The sequence below is a fragment of the Chelon labrosus genome (genome assembly GCF_963514085.1).
Source record: "Chelon labrosus genome assembly, chromosome: 4".
In the NCBI taxonomy this organism is placed as follows: domain Eukaryota; kingdom Metazoa; phylum Chordata; class Actinopteri; order Mugiliformes; family Mugilidae; genus Chelon; species Chelon labrosus.
Window position 1 is genome coordinate 28,839,886 of NC_140340.1, and position 21,633 is coordinate 28,861,518.

A 21,633-nucleotide genomic window follows, 5' to 3' on the forward strand; every position below is an offset into this window, starting at 1 on the left:
TAATGTTGCTGAACCTAGACCTGAGCATTTGCAGCAACCCCAGATCATAGCACTGCCCCCACAGGCTTGTACAGTAGACACTAGGCATGATGGGTGCATCACTTCATCTGCCTCTCTTCTTACCCTGATGCCCCCCCATCACTCTGGAACAGGGTAAATCTGGACTCATCAGACCACATGACCTTCCTCCATTGCTCCAGAGTCCAATCTTTATGCTCCCTAGAAAATTGAAGCCTTTTTTTTCCAGTTAGCCTCACTGATTAGTGGTTTTCTTAAGGCTACACAGCTGTTCAGTCCCAATCCCTTGAGTTCCCATTTTATCATACGTGTGGAAATGCTCTAACTTTCACTATTAAACATAGCCCTGAGTTCTACTGTTGTTTTTCTTCGATTTGCTTTCACCATTTTAACCCAATTTTAGTAGTTTCTCCAGTCTCCTTAGATGTTTTCTCTGCTTGATGCATGACAATGATTTCACCCTTCTCAAATAGACTAACATTTTTTTTACGACCACGGGATGTGTCTTTCAACATGGTTGCTTAAGAAATGACAAGCTACTCATTGCATCAGCTGGGGTTAAATAACTTGTTCCCAGCTGAAAGATAATCACCCATGCAGTAATTATCCAATAGGAGGCTCGTACCTATTTGCTCAGTTAAATCCAGGTGGTGACTTTTTGTTAGGCCAGGCAGAGTATGTGACAGCAACACTAACTCCTGAGGCATAGGCTTTGTTAGTCCACCGTTTGATCAACAGTCAACTTCTCTGAAACCTTGTTTTAATTAAGCACATCACAGAATGACAGAAAAAAAAGACCAAAGTCATTTCAAATAAATGTATTTAACAGAACAAATACAGAACAGCAGCACCAAGAACAAACACAGTCAAAAAGTGAGAATAAGATGACGTACTTAAGGGTTTTGACAAAAAGTGACACACTGGGCACAAAATAGTAGAATAGTGGAAAAATAATTTAGTTAAGCAGCAATGAGTAAATTTGTTTTAGCGATGACAGTAAAAGTGGACAGTGCAAAAAGAGAATTCACACAAGAGTTTATATATTGCCTTGATGTGATAAATACATTTGCATTGTGACAGATATTTTAGTCCTGGTTTAGATATGAGATGTTATATACAGACTGTTTAGTGTTAAAATTAATAAAAGTTTTGAGATGAATTTAAGTCATTCTTAATTCCTCAGAAAGCATTTATACTGAAATATTGCAGACTTTGCCATATGTTTTGGTAAAAGACAGTGAACAGAGTGGACTGGCACTTTGCAAATGAATGGCTCTGCCCTGTGTCTGCCTTTGATTGGTTTAATATTTGTGATATCTGGGATAAAATATTTTACAGTAAATTACAGTCTTACTGTCACATCAACATAAACCGAATGCAATAATAAAAAAGCACAGAGAACGAACAAGAGAGAAAAAAATAAAGCAAACACCCCCGTCTACTGGCATTCAACGGTATTGACATCCAAATAACAATATTAAAGAGAGACAATCAAACCATGAAACACAAAAAGGTCGAGTTAAGACCGATGTTTATGTGTGCTTATGAACGCCCCCCTTCATAGAGAATGGTCATGAACATGCAGACCGACCGGCACATCGCCCCGCTCTACAGCACACAGCTGTCATTACAGTCAGTGGTGCTGCCTGTTGATCTCTTCTTCAGTTCCCTGCCCTCTGTCTGGTGGGGGGAGTGCGGGTGATTCCTCTGTGATTGGTATCCTCCTTCCTGCCGCTGGTTGTCACCTGACCCCTGACTCCTCTCAGGCTCGACCTGGAGGTAGGCCCGAACACGGTGGTGCTGCGCCACGGTGCCGCTGTAATCAATGACGCGACACTCATACGTGCCCTCATCTGACGGTTTGATGCTGGAGAGACGCAGCTTGTGGGAGATGTTGCTACCTGCCACTTTAACCACCTAATGAAACGAAAAAGACAGTGTATTTTTATTCAACGCCGGTTAGACATAACATACATTAAAACATGCCCCATATCATTCTCAGCTACTCAACCTTTTGCAAAATTTTACCATGACTGAGTTCATCTTGAGTTTCATGAATCACCCTTAAGCATCATTAGTGTGGTACCAAACTCTTCCTGCTTTTAACTACGTACTTTTAGAGGTAACTAAGAGTAATCTGCGTGAAAGAGTAGAATAACGTTAGATTGAGAGAGAAAAGTAACACTATGTCGCAACTTGTTAAAGACTAACACGGTCTGAGCAATTGAGAGTCGAAAGCGGTTGCAACTACTTTGAATAAACACAGACAACAATTTCAGGGCCTCAGTTCTGAGCTTTGTAATTCATTCAATTCATCTGTCCTGTGAATTACAAAGCCCAGATCTGAGGCCCTGAAAGTCCAGCACAACATTTGTAGCTAACGTTGGCCAGTATTGGATTAGTTGCCATTGATGATTGACATTAGCTGAGTATTTGTACTTGCAGTCCCCAAAGCACAGCCAAGGAATTCTACCAACACGCTATTTAGTGGGCTAAAACAGTAGGACAGATTATCTGAGTACGTCCAGACCCTTAGGATGAAACCAATAGTGCATTTATATCCTACTCTTCATGGTGAATAATACAGTATGCAGACTCTGCAGTAATGACAACAGCAATAACAGATAATGACGAACAGCAATTAAAACAGCTCTGCCCTCACATCAATAACACTTCATTTCAAATAGCATGCAGATTCATATACACCGATCAGCCACAACGTTATGACCACTGACAGGAGAAGTAAATAACATTGACCATCTTGTGACAATCCAATGTTCTGCTGGGAAACTTTTGGACCTGGTATTCATGTGGATGTTACTTAGACATGTAGCACCCACCTAGACCAGACCAGGCACCCCCACCCCATAGCAATGACACTCCTTGATGGCAGCAGCCATCCCCAGCAGGATGCAGCCTGACACAGACACACACACAACAACGCTTTAGGAACAACTAAAAAAAACATGAAGAACAGCACAAGGTGTTGACCTGGCCTCCAAATTCACTAGATCCCAAACTGATCAAGTATATGTGGGATGATCCACAGAGGCCCCTCCTCTCAACCCATAGGAGGCCCATGTCCATTCTCTGATGAGCCACAACTGTTTTGGAGGCACAACAGAGACCTACACAATACTAGGAAGGTGGTCATAATGTTATGCCTGATCAGCGTAAGTGGGTGCAGTATATCTATTGTTGAAACTTCTCCTTTATAAAGTTTCATTTTTATCATTACATTGGGAGCAAAGGAAAGACTCAGTTCAAATGTGAATGTACCCAACGCTACCATGAATGGAAACAGGGGGAGCTGTGGTTGAGATGCCCTGAGCAAGCACCTAAAATAATAAAATGTCAGCTTGTTTGAGTGATGACATAATTAATGCTCTGTGGATGTGCAAGTTGAAAACTTAGTCAGACTCACACTAATTTTGGTGGCTTCTTTGGACGTCCCCTCCAGGGACACAACCTGCACAGAAACACAGACACAAGGATGAAGCGTTAGCAGCAGAAAGCTCAGTGAGACAGCCTTAACATCTCATTCTAGCAGCGTCTCACTGGAACAACATGTCGGATGTTTGCAGTAGCTTTTCTCTTTCTTTTTTTTTTCTCCACAAATGTTTCTCTGTTTGGCTTGCTCATCCGTTGTACTTATCACTTCCTCCTTTATTTGAGCTTCATAAGGGTGCGTATGCGAGCTCACATCTGCATGTTTAAATGCGCATGTACAAGGTCTACTGCGCCGAGCATGCAAGCTTCTGAGCAGAAGAGTGTGTGTGTGTGATTGGGTATGCAGAGGCACAGAGGTATTCTTTTGGGCATAGGTATGAATTATGCATGGAGCAGAAAGAGATTTTGAAAATCTATTTCTTTCTCAGTGCCAATTATAGTGTCTAGAGGCACAACAGGGGAGCCAGCATTTTCCCATGATGGGAAAGAGTCAACCTGTTCCCCCAGTGCTGGCAAATGCTAATCAGCAATTATACCTTCATTTCTATGCCACAGGGTTTCTGCCATGGCTAATACCCTTTGACTGATATACAGGCTTTAGGTTCAGTCAAATAAAAAAAAAAAAAACAATATGTAAAAAATGAAAGAGTGGGTTGTTTAAACGGATTTTCTAATTTTACTTCTATTACTTTTCAAAGGTTGTGCACACATTGTCAAGATGACATTAAAAATATCTATGAATTATTGGACAAATCTAATTAAGAACAAGGCACATTTGCCGGTGTATTCTATTTTCTATAATCTAAAAAAGTTACAAGCACTATGATTTAATATATGGAAGAATCAGTCACGTATATAAAGATTCAAGTTGCTTTAGTCAGGTTAGTGTTAATTTAATTGCACTATTTGAATCTAGCTTTGGTTCTTTAACAGTTTATTGATCGTTTTAGCCAACTATTCATGGCAATGGTCCATTTATACTTTACAACTAACTACTTTACCTGTTCAGGTTGAGTTACTAGCTAGAGTAGCTTTCTGCATATCTTGGTGTAGAACAAGTACTCCTGGTTGCGATTCAGTGTTCTCATACAAACAACAAGTAAAACCCTGCAGCTTACATTGTCACTGATATGGGCGGGCTTGTCTTGCCAGTCTCTGTGCTCCTTGATGTACCACCACTGGATCTCCAGGGAGTAGGAGGGAGAGCCAGCCCCACGGAAGGAGCAGGCCATCTCTACATCCTCACCACTGTGCGTCGTGATGTCGTGTGGGACCTCTGTGAAGAGAGCTGCGCGAGAGAGAAAGAAATTAAAAAAAAATATCAGGGCTTAAGACGTCTTCAAAAATGACACAAACAGGCTCGGTGACAATGTTCCACCAGTGGCACTGCTGCCTCACACTTCAGCGACAGAAAAAAACTGTGAGACATGTGCGTACAAAGTGTTAGAAACTGAGCAAATATAGCAAAAAGGAATTCAGGGAAAAGGTACAGACTCAACCAACTAATCAGCGTCTACTGAGTTTCCTTTGTGTCACTCTTTGAGGCTTCCAAATGTCTCTACATTCTATAAAAGGTCTTCTAATCTGAAGAATACAGATATGTGCACAAGTAAAAAGCAAACCATGCTGCAAGCAGACATCTAAAATTAGCTTTTCTTCAAATGTCAGTGTTTTGCTTTTTTGTTTTTTTGCAGTTTTTATGAATAAAACAGTCCAAACATTTGCACACAACAGAAGATGAATAATGTATAGATACAATGTCATGTTCAAACTCCCACATCAGATCAACCACCTACTGTACCTACACAGACAACATCATGTCTGGGGTGTGATAAATAAAACTGCAGCAGTTCTAGAAACTGAGAGTTTATCGGTGAATGAAAAACTACAATGTCAAAGAAATAATCATTTTACTTCTCATGGCTGTTAGAAATGTCTATGATAATATTATCGCAGTAAGAAATAATAGGAAATGAAAATGTATAACACCTATAGTGTGAAATGGAATCTCCTTTTAGCCCGCTGCGCTGGCAATGAACATACAGTACTGACCAGTTTAATTAAGAATAACTGTAGAGCGCACGTACACCACCAGATGTGATGTGCATTAATTGAATGTGAATGCACCATTTAACACAACCTCATCTTGTTCTCAAATTCTCTGAGTGTCACTTTAATTTGAGCTTTTTTAAGAAATATTACTGGAAAAAGAGTGCTGGGCTAAATTATATATAGTATATGTTACGTATTTATTTTAGATTGTGCTGCGGTGCACACTTTCACAAAAAAATCAGGAATACTTTCATATCTTCTTTCACTGCTTTCATTCAACAACTACATTGAATTACACCAAACTAAAACGCTGTGTGTCAAAATAAACTACTACAGAGCAGCAAATGTGAGATGTGATTCAAATACATTAGGACTTTCTCTTGTGGTTTTAAGTCACCTGACAAATGCAAGTCAGTTATTCACTCTACTCTCCATATCTTTAGCTGAGTTTGCCACCGGTGGACACTGCAGGCTCTGGTTGCCCAGGTAACCTTGTATATTGGCCCCCCTTGTGAAACTAGCAGAACATGAAAATGTATGGACAGAGCTAGCTCAGCATGGTGAATTTGGTGGTAGGAAACAAAGTTGTAGAGGGGGTTTCTTTGTGTTTTCACCTTTGGGAATGATTGTGATCACCTGTATCAGATGCAAAGTTGAGATTAGTTCAACTTTGTGCTAAATGTTGTTCTACTATGATTGCTATAACTCCCTGAATTTCTTGATGTTTTCTTGATGCCACATTGCTGCTAGACTCTTCCTGTCTGTCCTGAAGAGCCATTGTCTTACTTGAAGAGAGCCCAGACCAGAATAAGGTCACATTTTTTCTCCTCATATTTCCTCGCCAACAGAATAATCCCCTTTTCAGAAAAACCAGGAAACAGGAAGGAAAAGGCTCTGACCAGAACAACAGGAAAGTGGGCTTTGGCGTGGTTAGACTGACCGAGTCCGCAGGGATCTTGCCCTTTATGCACTGCAGCTTGCCTCATTTGTCAGGTGGAGACATACTGTGCCTTTCAGGGGCCAAGAAGACTAGAGAAAGGGGGATTGGGGGAACAGGAGAGAAGTCAGACAAGGGCAGAGGTGAACTGAGGTGAGTGTGTTGAGAAGAAAGACCAGAGGAAGATGGAAAAGTGAGAAAAGGCAGAGAGAAGAGCCGCAATGGAACACACACAAGCACTGTGATTAGAAGGATTTACAACTTATTTCCTTACATTACACAATGGGAACGGAACACAGAGTCATTTATGTAACTGACACAAACATTTTAACATCTACATACTTTCCTACCTTGCAGACCATTTAGGTGCAGGGTTTTAATACAATAAATATCCAAAATAGCTATATCATCACAAATAATTGTTAACATAGTCACATGTTAAGGCACCGTGCCAATAACAGTAAGAATCTGCATCCATCCATGCAGCTCTGTGAAGCTAAATGCTCATTTGACCATACTAACAGGCTGATGTTTAGCAGCTATAAAGCTTACGTTCAGATTTCTTGAGAAAGACCTGTTTAAACCAAATTATCTTTGGCAAACAAAGAAACTACTGACACTGCCATCCTGTTTGCATTGAGTCAGACTACATTAGAGTGTACACTTGTGTCTCAGAGGCTTGGATGTCTCATATCCACATATTGCAAAGTGACAATCACGTGGTTATGGTGTCTCACACAGACACAGATAATATTGTGTTGCACAGCCCCTGCTGCATTCCTTTATATTGCTTTCTCCTTTAACCACAGCTGTGAATACAATGCCCTCAAAAATCTGGCTCTTCCACAAGGTGTTAATTTCTGCACTCGCTCTGATGAAAACGGCCATTACGAGGACAAATCAAACGCATATATATTAACACATTTATTTCACCTCCTTGACAAGCTTCTGAGACATCTACTGAAAGAGCCCAACAGCATTCAAAAAGCTTGTGTGTACAAAATAGTTCAGATGAAAGACAAGCAAGTTACAGACCAGATTTTAAGCCCTGGAATACTTTCCTGATTGCATAACCGGAGAAACCATCGAGCGTGCCATGGAAACATGAAGGTCCATTATACAGTTAGAAAACAACAATAGAGAATAGCTCATTCTTTCAGTTTTTTCCCGTCTAGATATATATATATATATATATATATATATATATATATATAACTGGTGAGATGCATATTCCAGTCAAAGACAAGTATACCTCCTCTGTATTTTTCCATTTTCATTTTATGCTATGACTCCCTATTAAGATGCTGACAGAGAAGAGAATACTAGTTGAACAAGTTCAACTCCCAGCTGTGAAGCCAAGGGCTTGAAGATACAGTGTGTAACAATTCATAACATGATGCTGAAACAAAAGCTTCATTGCTAACATAAAACTTGAGGTCTTGATTGAGTTTGCACTAAGAGCCATGTCATTCTGTGTAATAAATTGGGAACTGAGACTTTTACAGACATACAGGAACTGCTTGTCATTTTAGATTTTTTGATACACCAGAGAGAGAGAGATATGAAGACAGAAGATATCGAGGCAAACAAACACAAGTTTTTCTGGGTACCTCGTTTGATTGCTGAACCTATACATGGCATTGCTTCCACACTGCTTTCTTCTGATTACGCTTCACAGTGGGATGCATCTTCTGGGACACATTGCTGCAGTGCTAACATTTCCTTTGTTGCCAGCGTAGACTGTAATCACAGCTGGTATAATCATTCACTTTCATTTGAGGATGCATGTCTCTATTAATTGGAGAAAAGGCGTGTAAGAATAACAAAGCAAGGGATTCAGTAACTTGAGGGAAAGTTCTGATGATTATTATACAGTGAAAGGATGCAGATAACTGTGATTTAACCAGACCTGTAACCTTAAACAGTGGCAGCTGTTTTACAAGTACCTGTGTTGTATGTTTTTCTTAAATATGAAACTATGGTTATATCAATACTTGCATAACAGAGAAGACACTGAAATGTTCGAATTCCTTTACTTTAACAGGACAGAGAAACTGAAAAACCTTTTGAATACTGGGGTGAAATATGGCTTTATGGAGCTTGTGCCTCTTCTTTCTATAAGAGCATTAACTTCATGGGCACTCTGTGAGAGTATACATCTCATTATTCTGAAACTGCACTCTTTCTCTCAGCTGCCTGATGAAAAGTGGAGACACTCTGACAAAACTCAAAACGATGTCTTTTTAAAAATGCGTTGCACAACTAAAGAACGTGGATTTTTCCATTACAAATGACCTCAATTTGCACCTCAAAAGCAAATGTACATTTTGTAAATACTGGCCTGCTGTACCAGCGTGTAACCAGATCTTTGGATTTCTCCAAATGTAGAAGTGGCATGCACAGGGTTATTGTAAGAGTGATACACAAGGTCATAAAAAGAATCCTCTTTCTTATTTTAAAAATAGTCAGTTGTGGTCAACCTTCAGCCAGCTAATGAAGCATGCTAACTGCAGCTGATAAAATAGGCTAGCATTACATATCCCTTAAGGTAGTGAAGGTCAACAGCGTGAAATGAGCTGCATGCTTTTGGTACACAGTCTCATGGCAGTTGTAAAATAGTCACCAAATTTCATCAACAGATTGATGTCCACAGACACACATTTTGATTTCTTTCTTTTTTTGTGACACAGACCATGATTTGTAATAGGGTGCAGTACCAGGAGGCAGACAAATAAAAAAAAAAGTCAACACTGGGAGGTTGGATGGCGCAAAAATGTGCTCTGTGTTATTTCCAAATACATGAATTACTTCAATTAAATTCAGGGCTATTTCATGAACTACCTTGCCTGGAAGCCAGCCTGCAACATTACTGTGAAAGTTGTTTGGAGTTGCTCTGCTGGGAAATGATTATGCTTCAGCATAGACCTGCCAGGCCAATCAAATCGTTTGGGCGTACTTTATGCTGTGAGCGGGAGAGTAACAGCAACGTAGTCATACACGTCATCTAAGTGCCATGGAGTTGAATTTGTTATTAATTACTAATTAAATTACACTTTGAATGCAATAAAGAGGGTGCCTGTTGATTTATATAATAAAAGGTATATATTTTTCACTGCTTTCTAGATGATTTTGCTTTTGTATGGTTTAAATATAGGACACAGTCCTTTTCTACAACTTACAGTCCAAGAAGAGAAAACGGGGGAGCTGTTGAAGAATTAAGTCCTCACAGCCATTTGAAATCACAGAGTGTGAAGTCAAAGTCAAGTCAAGGAGAGAGCTGCATGGGGAGTGCTTCCACTCTGAGTCCAGAGCTACATTACAGTTGGACAGGCTTATAGCTGCCAAGGTGATTTCTGAACTTTCCCATTTCCCCAGCCAGCCAATGATTCTACAAACACAAGATTCTTTCTCAATTTTACACCTCTTTCTTTCTCTTGTTTCTCTTACCAGCTCAATAACATCTCCCACAAATCTCCTCTTTTTGTTGAAAACACACTTCGTTTTACTCCCTCTGCTTTCTGTTGCCCTTTCATTCTTACTTTCTACCTATTAGAGGGTCATTCTGTCTCTCTTTTTTTCACTCCAGTCTCCTTCCTCATTTAGTTCCTTTCCTTGCTTTCCCCTCTCTCTGCCTATCTCGCTGAGTGGGCAGTCTGTTCTCTCTCTGGTGTGTGGCATAAAGAGATTCCTCCAACACTCTCAGAGTTGCTCACTACACCTCCTGGAGCCTTGCCCACCGGCTCTGGCAGGTGTTCAGCAGCCTGGGAGAAATACACTATGTCGGTGTCTCACTGCGTGTTGTGCCCTTCAGCACTGTGCACGTGTAGATTTGAAATCTACTCTACGTTGAGACAGCACGAGGGTGCTGTGGTGTGTTTCTGCGGTATGTTTTAAGTGAGCCTTAATGCACAAATGATCCTTTTGTATGAAAATGGTGACTGAGGAGGAGGTTTAAAGTAGCAAGTGGAGGAGCCTCCACAAATAACAATCTGCAACACTCAACACATATACGGTTTACACGCACAGATAAATCCTAAAGGGACTCACAGCAGCTCAAAAGAAATCAAAGCTCAAACTAAGAACCGCTTCACTGGATGGAAAATTAGTGACTCCACGTTATGTGATGGAAGCCAGAAAATATATAAATAAATCTGCAGTTTTGGTAATTGTGCCTTTCTTTCATCACACAGATGAATTGCACTGTAATTGATGTTATGTTCTTTGTATCCATCATTAAATTTTTTTTTGTTGTTGTTGTTGTTGTTCGTTTTTTTCTGTGAAAGGCAAATAATCTCATTACCAGAGTAAAAGGTGGACTATTCGGGGGAAGAAATAGAAGAGCTCCGGAGACGTACAGTATTCATGAGATGTTGTGCAAAAAAAAAACAAAGACTACAGATGCTTGCAAATAATTGTCCATCATCAGTATGTTGGGCTCTAAACAATGATGGTAAAATAAATAAATAAAATAAACTGTTGCTGTGCAGATTTTTCATAAGAATATGTATGTGTACATGTATGTTTCTGTCCATAGTTTCATTGATCCAAACTTGCAGATTTTGCTAGCAAATCTGCAAGTCTGTTTAGATTATTCCAGATGGGTTAAGCATATGCTGTATATTTCCAAGTGAACATGTCTTCTTGAGAGTTTTGAGAGAGTAAGGGGAAGGAATTCAAATATTCGAGTGATTTTGCATACTTGCATGACTGACTTTTACTAACCTTTTGATGCGTGTGGAAAAATGAAAATAGGTACGATAGCGTGTGGTGAATAACAACAGATTCTCTGTGCAGGGTGCACCTGAAATGAATGCAATAAATAGTGTCTGAGCACTACAAAAGAAGGCTCCCTGTACATTAAGTTTTAGAGTCAATATTTTGACCCACCGCATAAATGTCAAGGGTCCACATAAAGGAAAATGAGGGGACAACTAAAATAATCTTGATCTTGTGGTTACCCTTAAAGTCTAGCACTAGTCAGTAAAATCTCTTTGTGGAGTAGTACCTTTACTAGAAATGAGGATGTATGAGCCAGGATATCCAGGAGAAGGTTATTAAGTGGGATAGGGTGCAGAGGGGTAAGGGCTTCTTTGGGGTCATTGTCCCCCAATGCATAAAGTGAAACGTGATAGAAATTACTCAGTGCTAATATATATGGTGCGTCAAACATGACTAGAACATTCAAAGCACATACAATCCCCTATGGTATATAACTGTTAACTGTATGCACTTGTGAATTCTAATTATGCGCGATATATCCGCCTACTAATGGAAACTGTTTCTGTATTTTTCTGTCAAAGAGCTCCATTAACGCTTTTTAATGGAACTTCAACATATTAACAATGAAGCTTTCTGTCAGAATGTCTGCCTCTAATGTGCAGCAGACCTTTTAAAATGTATTCCCTGGATACTGGGAATAAAAATAACATGCTATGCTTCTAAGTAAAACATAATTGTGTTAAATGGATCATACCAGGAGCATTTGCATTTACTGATTTCATTTTTAATTCTACATCACACGTTTTTAAACAAATAATTATTGTATAATTTTAAAATAAATACAACATGAATGTGTTCTTTGTGAAAAATTAACTCAGACATTAATTTTTGTAATTGCAAGTTACAAAACTACAACAGATTTGAAAAGATTAGGGCATATACCACTGCATGACCAAAAGGATGGCATTAATTATTCCAAGGATGGCTCCAAATGGGTGTACACACTATATGAAGAACAGCATGAATGAAGATTTTGGGTGAAATGGCAGATAAAAACTGCTGTCCCAAGTATGCAAACTCTGAAAATCTGCCAGTGAGTATCATTTGTAAAAATAATATGTGAAGTTCTAAAACACAGGCGTCCAATTTGCCACGCGGACGCCATCTTCAACCTGCCTCCGAAACATGATTTGTTGACAAACAGACTTTCCACCGTCAAGCCCTAACAAGCCTGCTCAGCAGACGTCCAGCTGTTTCCTGACTTTAATCACAGTGGCATGAGCAGAAATCAATCCAATAACCTTGGTGGAATTCTAAATCAACACAAAAGCTGACTCCGCTGGTAAATATTCATGGCCAAGAACCGGCTGAGAAGAGAATGAAAACATGTACTTCGGAAGTGAATATTGACTTTCAGGGAAATCTTATCACACTGGGTTGTCTCTTTTATAATGCTACAGAGCTGGAAGAGACTGCGTTTGTTAGGTTGGCCTTGCCTGAGTATAGATTTTTATAAAGGCAGAACTGTCAGAACCGTCTTCATGCAGAGGCAGGAGACTCGTGTTTGAAGATGCAAGAACAGTACACATATTGTTAAAATGGTCCTTCTTGGTATTTTTTTGCTATATTAGTACAAAAGCAATGATATAGGGGAAGCCGAGGACACGGGGCAGCTGCTTTCTATCCACCAAAGACTCATTAAAAATGAAAAGAGGAGAAAATAATGAAAGAAAACTGTGCAGTGGACATAAATATATAAACAAAGACGATCCTCAGGCCCCAAATGAGACCTGGTAAATATTTTCTCACTTGAGCACCAGGGTGAGGTCAATCCATCGATCCTTTCTCGATCCTTTCTCTCTCTCTGCTATGGAGGGAGCCTTAGCTCCTTGAGGATGACTAAATTACTGAGGGCTCATTAGCATGGATGAGAAGCAAGTGTGACACCCGTATCTTTCCGTGTCCATGAGCTTGTGCTTGTGTGAGGAAGACAGAAGGAAGCCTGCAGTGTAAGCTTGTCACCACCCTGAAAGCTTCTGTTTTTCTTTGCCAAGCCATTAAAGGATAAGGTTTATGTTATTTTGTATTCGTCTTACTGTCAGCGTATGACGTGAGAAGAGCTGAACCCACAATGTGTTAGTCCATCTCTCAATGCATTCTTCCAAGTATAACAAATCGTTATGAGAAACAAAGTTTTTCTTCAGACACTGCAAACATATAGTTGATCTTCATAAAAGCTAAGTAATTGCAGTAGTGTAGTTTTTAGCCAGTTTTACTCAAACGGGAAGAGAAAGTGCATCTACTGTGTACATCTTAAGCTACAATAGACACATTAACAGCACCAGAGGAGTGTTTGCAGGAACATACATGCACATGCATTATATATTATTTGAGCATAAAATCCAAAAGACAAAAGTGTGAGAATTTTCTTAAACAGAGACCCAGTAAGATGCAAGCTTTATAATAATAAACATAGCAATACCACTGGAGCACAACTTCTATGCATAAGCACCTCAAGAGGAAACTTCTATGGGCTTTCCGACCGCAAATGGACGAGGCGGCAACATCAGTCGTTGGAATACTACAGTTAGTTTTGTTGGATTGTTGGATTGTTGCTTGGTGCGCTGTGTCTGGGGGTTGCCGGTACATCTTTATCTGTTGTGTTTCCGACCAGAACCTCAACAAAGACTCCCCAGAGCAGATGTTAATGGCTAGTAATGCTACTTTCCATTTCCTTTCCATTTGTTTCAGGCAGTTTGTTTGTGCACATGCAGACCTATGAGACTAAATGATGGAGATTTCCATTAACGTTACGCTCCAAGTGGGTTTAACCATTTTCACATAAGTAAAAACATTTGCAATTATAGTCGCCACTGGAGTTATTTCATAGTCAACACTGGCTATGATACATTAATGGCAGAAGTACTAATATGAACAAATCTTGTCGTTTGTGATGAATAGTATCATTAGCTAAATGTTAAATGAGAAAATGTTGAAATTAAAGTTAGATAGACCATGTAAAACCGGAGATATATTTATCCATGCATAATAGTCTGTGCGTAAAAGTGCGATGGGACGTGCAGTTTCATTCCCTTCGATATATTTGTCATTTTTTGTCATTTTACAGGCGCCAAAGTCATTTAAAGTGAAAGAAAATAATTACTAGCTCTTATTGGTGAATTTGAGCTGAATTAAAGTGTTCATATGCATTATATGAATCAAAATGAAGAAACAGATTATTTTCTAACTGCACTGAATAGATGACAAATTAGTTTCATAACATCTGGTTTCTTTGAATGGGTGAATCCAGGATGAGAATTCATAGAGATATTTGGATGTACAGCAGGCTATTGTACTGAGGCAGCTCACCCAAGGTTGTGTGGTTATGTGAGTCCAACTCCAGCGCTTCTTTTATGTCTGTTCCCGCAAAGGGACACTTGAAAAGAAGCCCTGGTAGCTAAAAGAATTGCAGAAATCCTTCTCTAAGTTAAGTGCAAAGATTTTTCACCTGAAAGGGTGCTGTCTTACAGGGACAGCTTGTAAAATCGGGCTCATTAACTCAATGCCTCCATTTGAGTCACATCCGGACGCTGCTGAAAGGAAGAAATGATTCACTGAGAAGAAGAAAAGAAACTGTAAATACCAAGACATAAAGATCCAGCTTAACACCAGAGCTTCTGCCAAGGTGAATGTAAATAGCTTGAGAAGAGAATCCCTCTGGGAGCAGGTATTTCACTAATTTGATGAATGGGTTTAATAATCAGGGAGGTCCCCAGGGAATGGTTGCAATAAAAAAAAGATTTGCTACAGATATTTATCTTGATCTTGCACGCTTTAAAATAATACTGTTGGATAAGCCACTGTGAAGAAAAACCTTCATGTGTTACAGCACCTGGGTTCAGAAACACTACTGGTTTCATCTAATATGTATAAAATGTATTACTTAGCTGTCAGATTAAGTCCATTTGTTTAAATGTTATTATATTCCCATTATTACCAGGATGCTTACAGTGTTGCTACACCTATTCTTGTGATAGATAAGTCAAATAGAAATATCACCTTGACTTACTGTGTCAAGAGATTTCTGCACAGAACAGTTGCTGTACAAGACACTGCTTGTAAGCAAATGTGAAAAAAAAAAAAATACTGTGAGAATTTGTTAGAAAGTCAATAATACTGTATGTGTTTCAGAATCAGCCCTGGGGTAAACAGACAGGAGTCTCCTAGGGGAAATAATAGTTTGCTGTGAGACCTTCAGTCTGAATTCAAGGTGGAAGGTAAAAATAATGAAATAAGAATGGAGCCTGTAATCAAGCAAGCAGCTGTCTGCCTGTTGTCTACCGATGGTTCAGGCGTGCAGAGTGTATTTTCAAAGCCCTTGGGACGCGAGGCTCAGAGGCTATTTCTGTGTTTCCTCCCAGTATGTGACAACATGAAGTAGCACGGGTAGTTAACAACACACACACCGGAGCTCAGAGGCATTTCGGAGATTGTACACTGTCCTCTATCTGGACTCCCCAGTGATCAAAGACAACATTATGCTCTGTTCAACAGTGTTTCCTTGAGATCCTTTAAGGGATGGTGTCTATATTTTCCTGGAATCTAGACAGTTGAGTGCTGAAGCCTTCTGCTCGGTCCACATGCATCCAGTCGGCAGAGTTTTAAAGAACTAAAGAAGTTGATACAATTTTACTTTAAATGGATGGGCTGTAGACGTTGAAGTGTAATATTATTGTGATGAATTGCCAAACCGTTCCGCACAAACAATGGCCTATAATGTCTCTTTGTATTCCTGAAACAAAAGTTCAACTCAAATGTTTTTTCATTGCATCACTTGTTAATTACCTATAATGGGCCTATGTCAGTTTTGTCAAGGATGTACAAATTGTTAACTCTCACTACATGTTGAGAATTTTTGTTAATGGCCCTGGTATCCAGAATCTGTGGCTTCTCTACTCACGCTGTACAGGTCAATGACCAGTCACCATGTGGAGCCTAGGAGGGAAGAGATACCAAAGCAGCATTTACTTGTGTTCAGTGACATTTCTTTTCGATATGTATTTGTCATTATTTCCTACCTAGAATAACTAGACTAAACAGAATAGTCTTCTCTTGTTGACGGTATGCAGCCTTTGATTGCATTAACTCAATTATGGCCTTATATGCCTTTGCAGATGAATTTTCACATAGCAAAAACACACTCTTCTTCTCCGTTTTGCTTCCGAACATGAAAAGCTTCAGTAAGGCAGTGGCAACAATTTTAATATTTACCTTTTTTAGCAAAAACAAACAAACAAAAAAAAAAACTGTACATGTGTACGATTCTAAAATGTGACGGTTGATGGTTTTCTAGTTGGTTAGATAAATCGAGGAAGTTGTCATCATGGACAACTTGATTTGCATTTTTGTCCTGTTTTGCAGCATTGTACTGACTCAAAGATAATCAGAAATTGAGAACATAATCAGCAGAATAAAGAAAACTATCCCTCCTTGTTGCTATGCTGCTTTTTTCTAAAAAAAAAAAAAAAGAAAGGGTTGTTTTATTTTCACAACTGGTCCAAAAGTTTTACAGTAATTTACTAAAACTCCCAAAGCATGAACATGAGAATGATTTAAAAGGTTTGTTTTTATCACAGTGGATTTAAGAGAAATATTTGAGGAACAACTGTCGTCCCACGTTAAATTTACTCATGTCCCCAGTGTCTTCTCCAGGTGTGCTTCGTTTCAGCCAGTCTTCCCCTGCCTTGCTGCTTCCTCCCAAGCCGCGGCCAGCACCCTCTGCTGTGACAGCATGACGGCACAATCTGTTGCACCCTCCCCCTCTGCATTGTCAGAGCTCCATTAAATTGAAAGCCAATGCAAACTGCCTGGTGGGCTGGCCTTCCTCATTAAGAGGACACCAAGCAGAGGACTGGCAGAGGATCCCAGACACTTTGGGAGCCTAATGAATTGGTACGCCACCCCCCACACTGTAAAAGTGGTACGCTCACACTGGATAACAGGACACTGCTGAAGACCACTAGCACTGGAAACTTAAGGTTCTCAACAGCTGATGAAACTTTGCGGCATCATCATCATCACTCCGTGTAATATGTATCAACTTCAAAGACAAAAATGCACATGAGACCATGCGTGTCTGTCCTCGCTGCTGAGACATGACCTCCAAGCCTTTGAGGCAGGTAAGAGTCATCCTCTGACACATGTGGCAAACAGTGAAGCAAAGCTAGTGATCCATCTAACAGGGTCGTTCATTTTCACACAGAACGTGTGATTTGGCGACACAGGTGATTCAATCTACACGTCGGCTCAAGTGGAAGCTGGGGTGCAGGGGCCAGATGCGCTTATCTCGAGCAAATGAGTCAGGGCTGACTCTAACAAGCACTCTCCAGAACAGTGCATACAACCTTTCTGCTCTGCATGAAGGCTCAGCTCCCCTCTGCTAGGGCAATTTGTCAAAGGAGCCTGATTAAAAAAAAGAAAGAAAGAAAAAAGAAAAAGAAAAAACAAGCCCTGAGAGTTACTTAGCCAAGAAGATTTCTGTTTTCTGGTGCTACAGCTGCTGCTGTTGTTCCAAGGTGAAAACTGAATGCTTTTATTTTGTTTTCTGAATCTACTTTTTCATTCCTGTTATAAGGCCTGAGGCATCTCTTCTTAACGGCCGGGCTGAGGCGCAAAGAGAGAACACAACGATTACAGACAATTTTTAATTAACTCCCCGCGGGAGAAGTGCTACTAATTGATTTTCTAACCTGTCCGGGACAGTCAGTCTATTTGGAACCGCTGCACGCTGCAGTCATTTATAGTCGAGCTAAAGCTAACATGCTAAACAGACAAGACTCAAGGGACAGTTGGTGACACACTATAGATAGTTGTGACACAACTGAATTAGAATACAGTGAATCTATGAAGAAAGGAGAGACTTCTAGTAGTAAAAATACCAATTATTAAAATGTAAATCCAAGAGAAATCAAGTCTGAACTTATAAACACATTTAAGGGTGCCATCAGACAAATGTAACTGTGGTCTCATATTATCCCATGTCGCCATCATGGGATACGGACTGACAATGTATAGCTGTAGTCTGCAGCCTAGAGAACATCATAATACATTTAAGGTTGAAGTAGGCTTTACTGTTGTGTAACTGGATCTGAATCCTCCTGATGTGAATTAAAAGCTATCGCTGCCTTGTTATGCCGTAGATGTTGGGGTCCATCAGTCAACAGGAAACACATCATCATATGGATTATTGTTCTTCAACGGAGGTCCGTCAGTGGTGGACGATACTGATCATCCAGTATACTGTGTCATAAGGCAATTTAACATCATCGACAGCAATAAATCTGTATAAGAGCGATACCGCTAAGTAGCAGCTCAAGGTGAGTAATAAACTGCTGTGAACACACACTACTTATTTCTCAAGAGGCACCCTGCAGTAAATATGAAATATAACAGTGCATATGAAACCTTCTACCCTCCTGTATTAAAAGCACAGACCACCACCACAGCCTTTGCATGAACTGTAAAACTCTAAAGAACATAGAACACGCATACCTTTTTTTATTCTTGTGGTTCACTTGGGCTTGCAGTATCAGACCAGGTTCCATTTGTGGTACCTCAGTCTAATCTCCACTTAACGTAGGATGAAGATGTATCTTTCTTACAGCAAATTATTCCGGTGACTTGTTATTGTGAACACTTGACACATTGCAACGCTGAACAGAACTGACCTGAGCTAGTTTTTGTGTTAAACCCAAAAAACACATACTTTTACTTAGATACCTACAAAATTCTTGGAGAAAAGATTTTTGCTTTCTTTCATTTTCTGCAAAGTCTCTTAAAATAAGATATATTTTGCAGGTTTCTGATTTCGTGCAAGTACTGTGCCATTTACCACAGCCAAACTACTCTCTGTTGGATTTTGAATGGGCATTTGTCGTTATCCCTCCTGCTCTGTCCTTAGGTTTGTCTGTCAATCTGTGCTATTATTATATATTATTATTATATATAAATAAACATACTAAAGTATTCTGAATAAATTATATTTTTAGGATTCTGGAAGCATTATCTGAGCACCACAGAGGTTGGTGGTTTAAATCCCTATATGTCTTGATATTACGTATAAATATTACATATAAACAAAGACTGCAATACATAAATGCAATTATTCAGTGACTCTGAGAATTACTTTTAGCTATGCAAATATTTGCTTTCAGTTATGTACAAGTTAGATCAAAGATGTATATAAATGTCTTTAATGAGTGCATTGCCATGCCATGTATATAAACCTTATATTCTCTGTGATATCCTATATTTCTAAGGGAACCTGTTTATTATGCACTGACATTTAGGACAGAGCTATGTTTTCCATTTGTTCGAGTTACACCAGATATTTTTTTTCCCCCCAGAATTCTATTTTATTTTATTTTGGTTTATTAAACAATCTTTAAGATATTTTGGTCAGCAGGTGCAGTTTGACGGTATGATGAAATATCTTGGTCTGAAGCCCTCTATTCTGCACCTGGTCTCTTCAACCTAAATAGGTTACACTGAATTTGAATGTAGGGTATGAAAGTGGGTTGTGTAGCCTCTTAATGAGTTGGTAAAAGTGATCTGTCATATTCAGGAATGCTTCACCAAGTTGCTGTTTCATGTAGTAAATTAACATAACAAAAGTGTGATATCCAAGTTTTATCTTAAACCAATGTGTATTTGCAAAACAGTCCAAAAGTCCACCTTGTCAATAAAAAGAATAAACAAAAGAAATAAGAAATTCACCTCTAAATCAGCAACAGTTCACTGAACCCCACCCAGACACTCCACCTCAAGACTGGATGCAATATTATGAAGGTCTCCCTCCATCTCCAGCAAACACAGGCATATTTTACAACTCACCATTTCCATTTATGTGATTATCCACCTCTGCGTGTCCGTCGTGGAGAGCCGCGTTAAGTTGAATGTAAAGTCCCACGTACTGTAAAATCCCTATTATCACTCCAAACGCTCCCATTGCTTCGGTCGGTATTTTTAGGCAGTTGTGTGAAATTGTCACGTTATGTGGAGTGCATCGATGACGGTATGTCCCCACCGGCGCTGAGCAGCCCTCGCAGACATATACAGCCGGAGCCGGAGGAGAGAGACGCTCCGCTCTGCTTCGCGGGAGGAGGAGGTGATGCGGCCAGCGCAGGCGGAGGGAGAAGCAGCGTGGAAGCAGGTGCAGCGGCTCACACCGGGTATCAATTAGGCGGAGGGATCTGACAGAGACGTGAGTGTCGGCTGAAGTTTGATTTCTTTGATCCTTCTGAAACCTGTTGACTGACTTTAGGAATATCTCAGCTATTCGGAATATGTCTTGCAGCAAATACAATTTTATATGAAATTGGAAATGGTTTCATGAGTGCAAGATTAGTTTTTCATGCATTTTAGGGTGATTCACAAACGCTGCATTTTTATGTCTAACAATTTGGGACCAATACATTTAAAGGATCCAGTGTGTAGGATTGAGGATGGTGATGGTAGTAGGCTTATTCGTCATTTTTTACCTCCCCCCCAAATTAATAAGTTTGGCAAGCTCTAAGTCGACGAATAGTGACTTGTTTTCTGACATTTTCAGAAATGGCGGAGGTGGATAGTTAATTTTTTTATATAGTAGGCTACTTTAGTCATATAGTTTTTTTCATAATATGTTTCACAACTGATGTTACCACTTGAACACCAGGCATTTTGTGTACATGACTTTCCATGCCTTAATGACAAGCTCACGAGTTCTACTTGAAGGCACCATAGTGGTGCCCCCGCTTCCTATATAATGCTACCTGGTCGGTAGCTTGCTAAACTGTTCATCTTGGTAGCTAGACACCAACAGTTGCCTGGCAGCAGTGCTGTCACCTCCTAGAGATGATGTTACCATGATGCAGTGTCGAATGCATGAGTTAAATTTTAAGGCCGCATATGAATCATTGTCATTTACCACAAACCACGAGCTCATATGATATATATTATATGTTAGTCAGGATATCTACATGATCCTGCTATGTAGTGTTGACATGTTTCTACACTAGACTAGAGCAGCTCAGTTTTGTTCAAGGATTTTTCCTGTTAAAACAGAGCTTTCCTTTCCACCGTCGCTTAGTGATTGCTCTGGGGGTTCATGGCGCTGGGTTATGTAAAACGTCTTGAAACGATTTTTTATTTCTGTGCAAATAAAATGACAATTGGATACACCAAACACAGACATTACCCACCTTTTTTCTATACATTTGGAAAATATTCAGTATTGAGTTGTTTGCAATCTGCAACATCACCACTAGGTGTCTCTAAATTCTATAAATACTAGTTCTTTAAAGAAATAGGCCTGACTATGAGAAATGCTTAATATTTTTTTGGCCTAGTGATTATATTAGAAGAAGGTTTATTCTCACACATCTGTAATCTAAATAGAAAAGTATAACGCGTGCAAC

The 21,633-nt window shown here is 39.6% G+C and overlaps 1 protein-coding gene across 1 annotated transcript; it reads right to left on the minus strand.

The window, feature by feature from the left end:
• Positions 1–1,307: 1,307 nt before the first annotated feature.
• vstm2lb (V-set and transmembrane domain containing 2 like b) lies at positions 1,308–20,603 on the minus strand. The gene is made up of 4 exons (XM_084543775.1): positions 20,069–20,603; positions 4,587–4,756; positions 3,443–3,487; positions 1,308–1,935 (listed from the first exon to the last, which is right to left on the minus strand). The coding sequence occupies exons 1-4, from the start codon at positions 20,181–20,183 to the stop codon at positions 1,627–1,629; spliced, it is 639 nt and encodes a 212-aa protein (XP_084399901.1). The 5' UTR covers positions 20,184–20,603; the 3' UTR covers positions 1,308–1,626.
• Between the last annotated feature and the right edge of the window lie 1,030 nt (positions 20,604–21,633).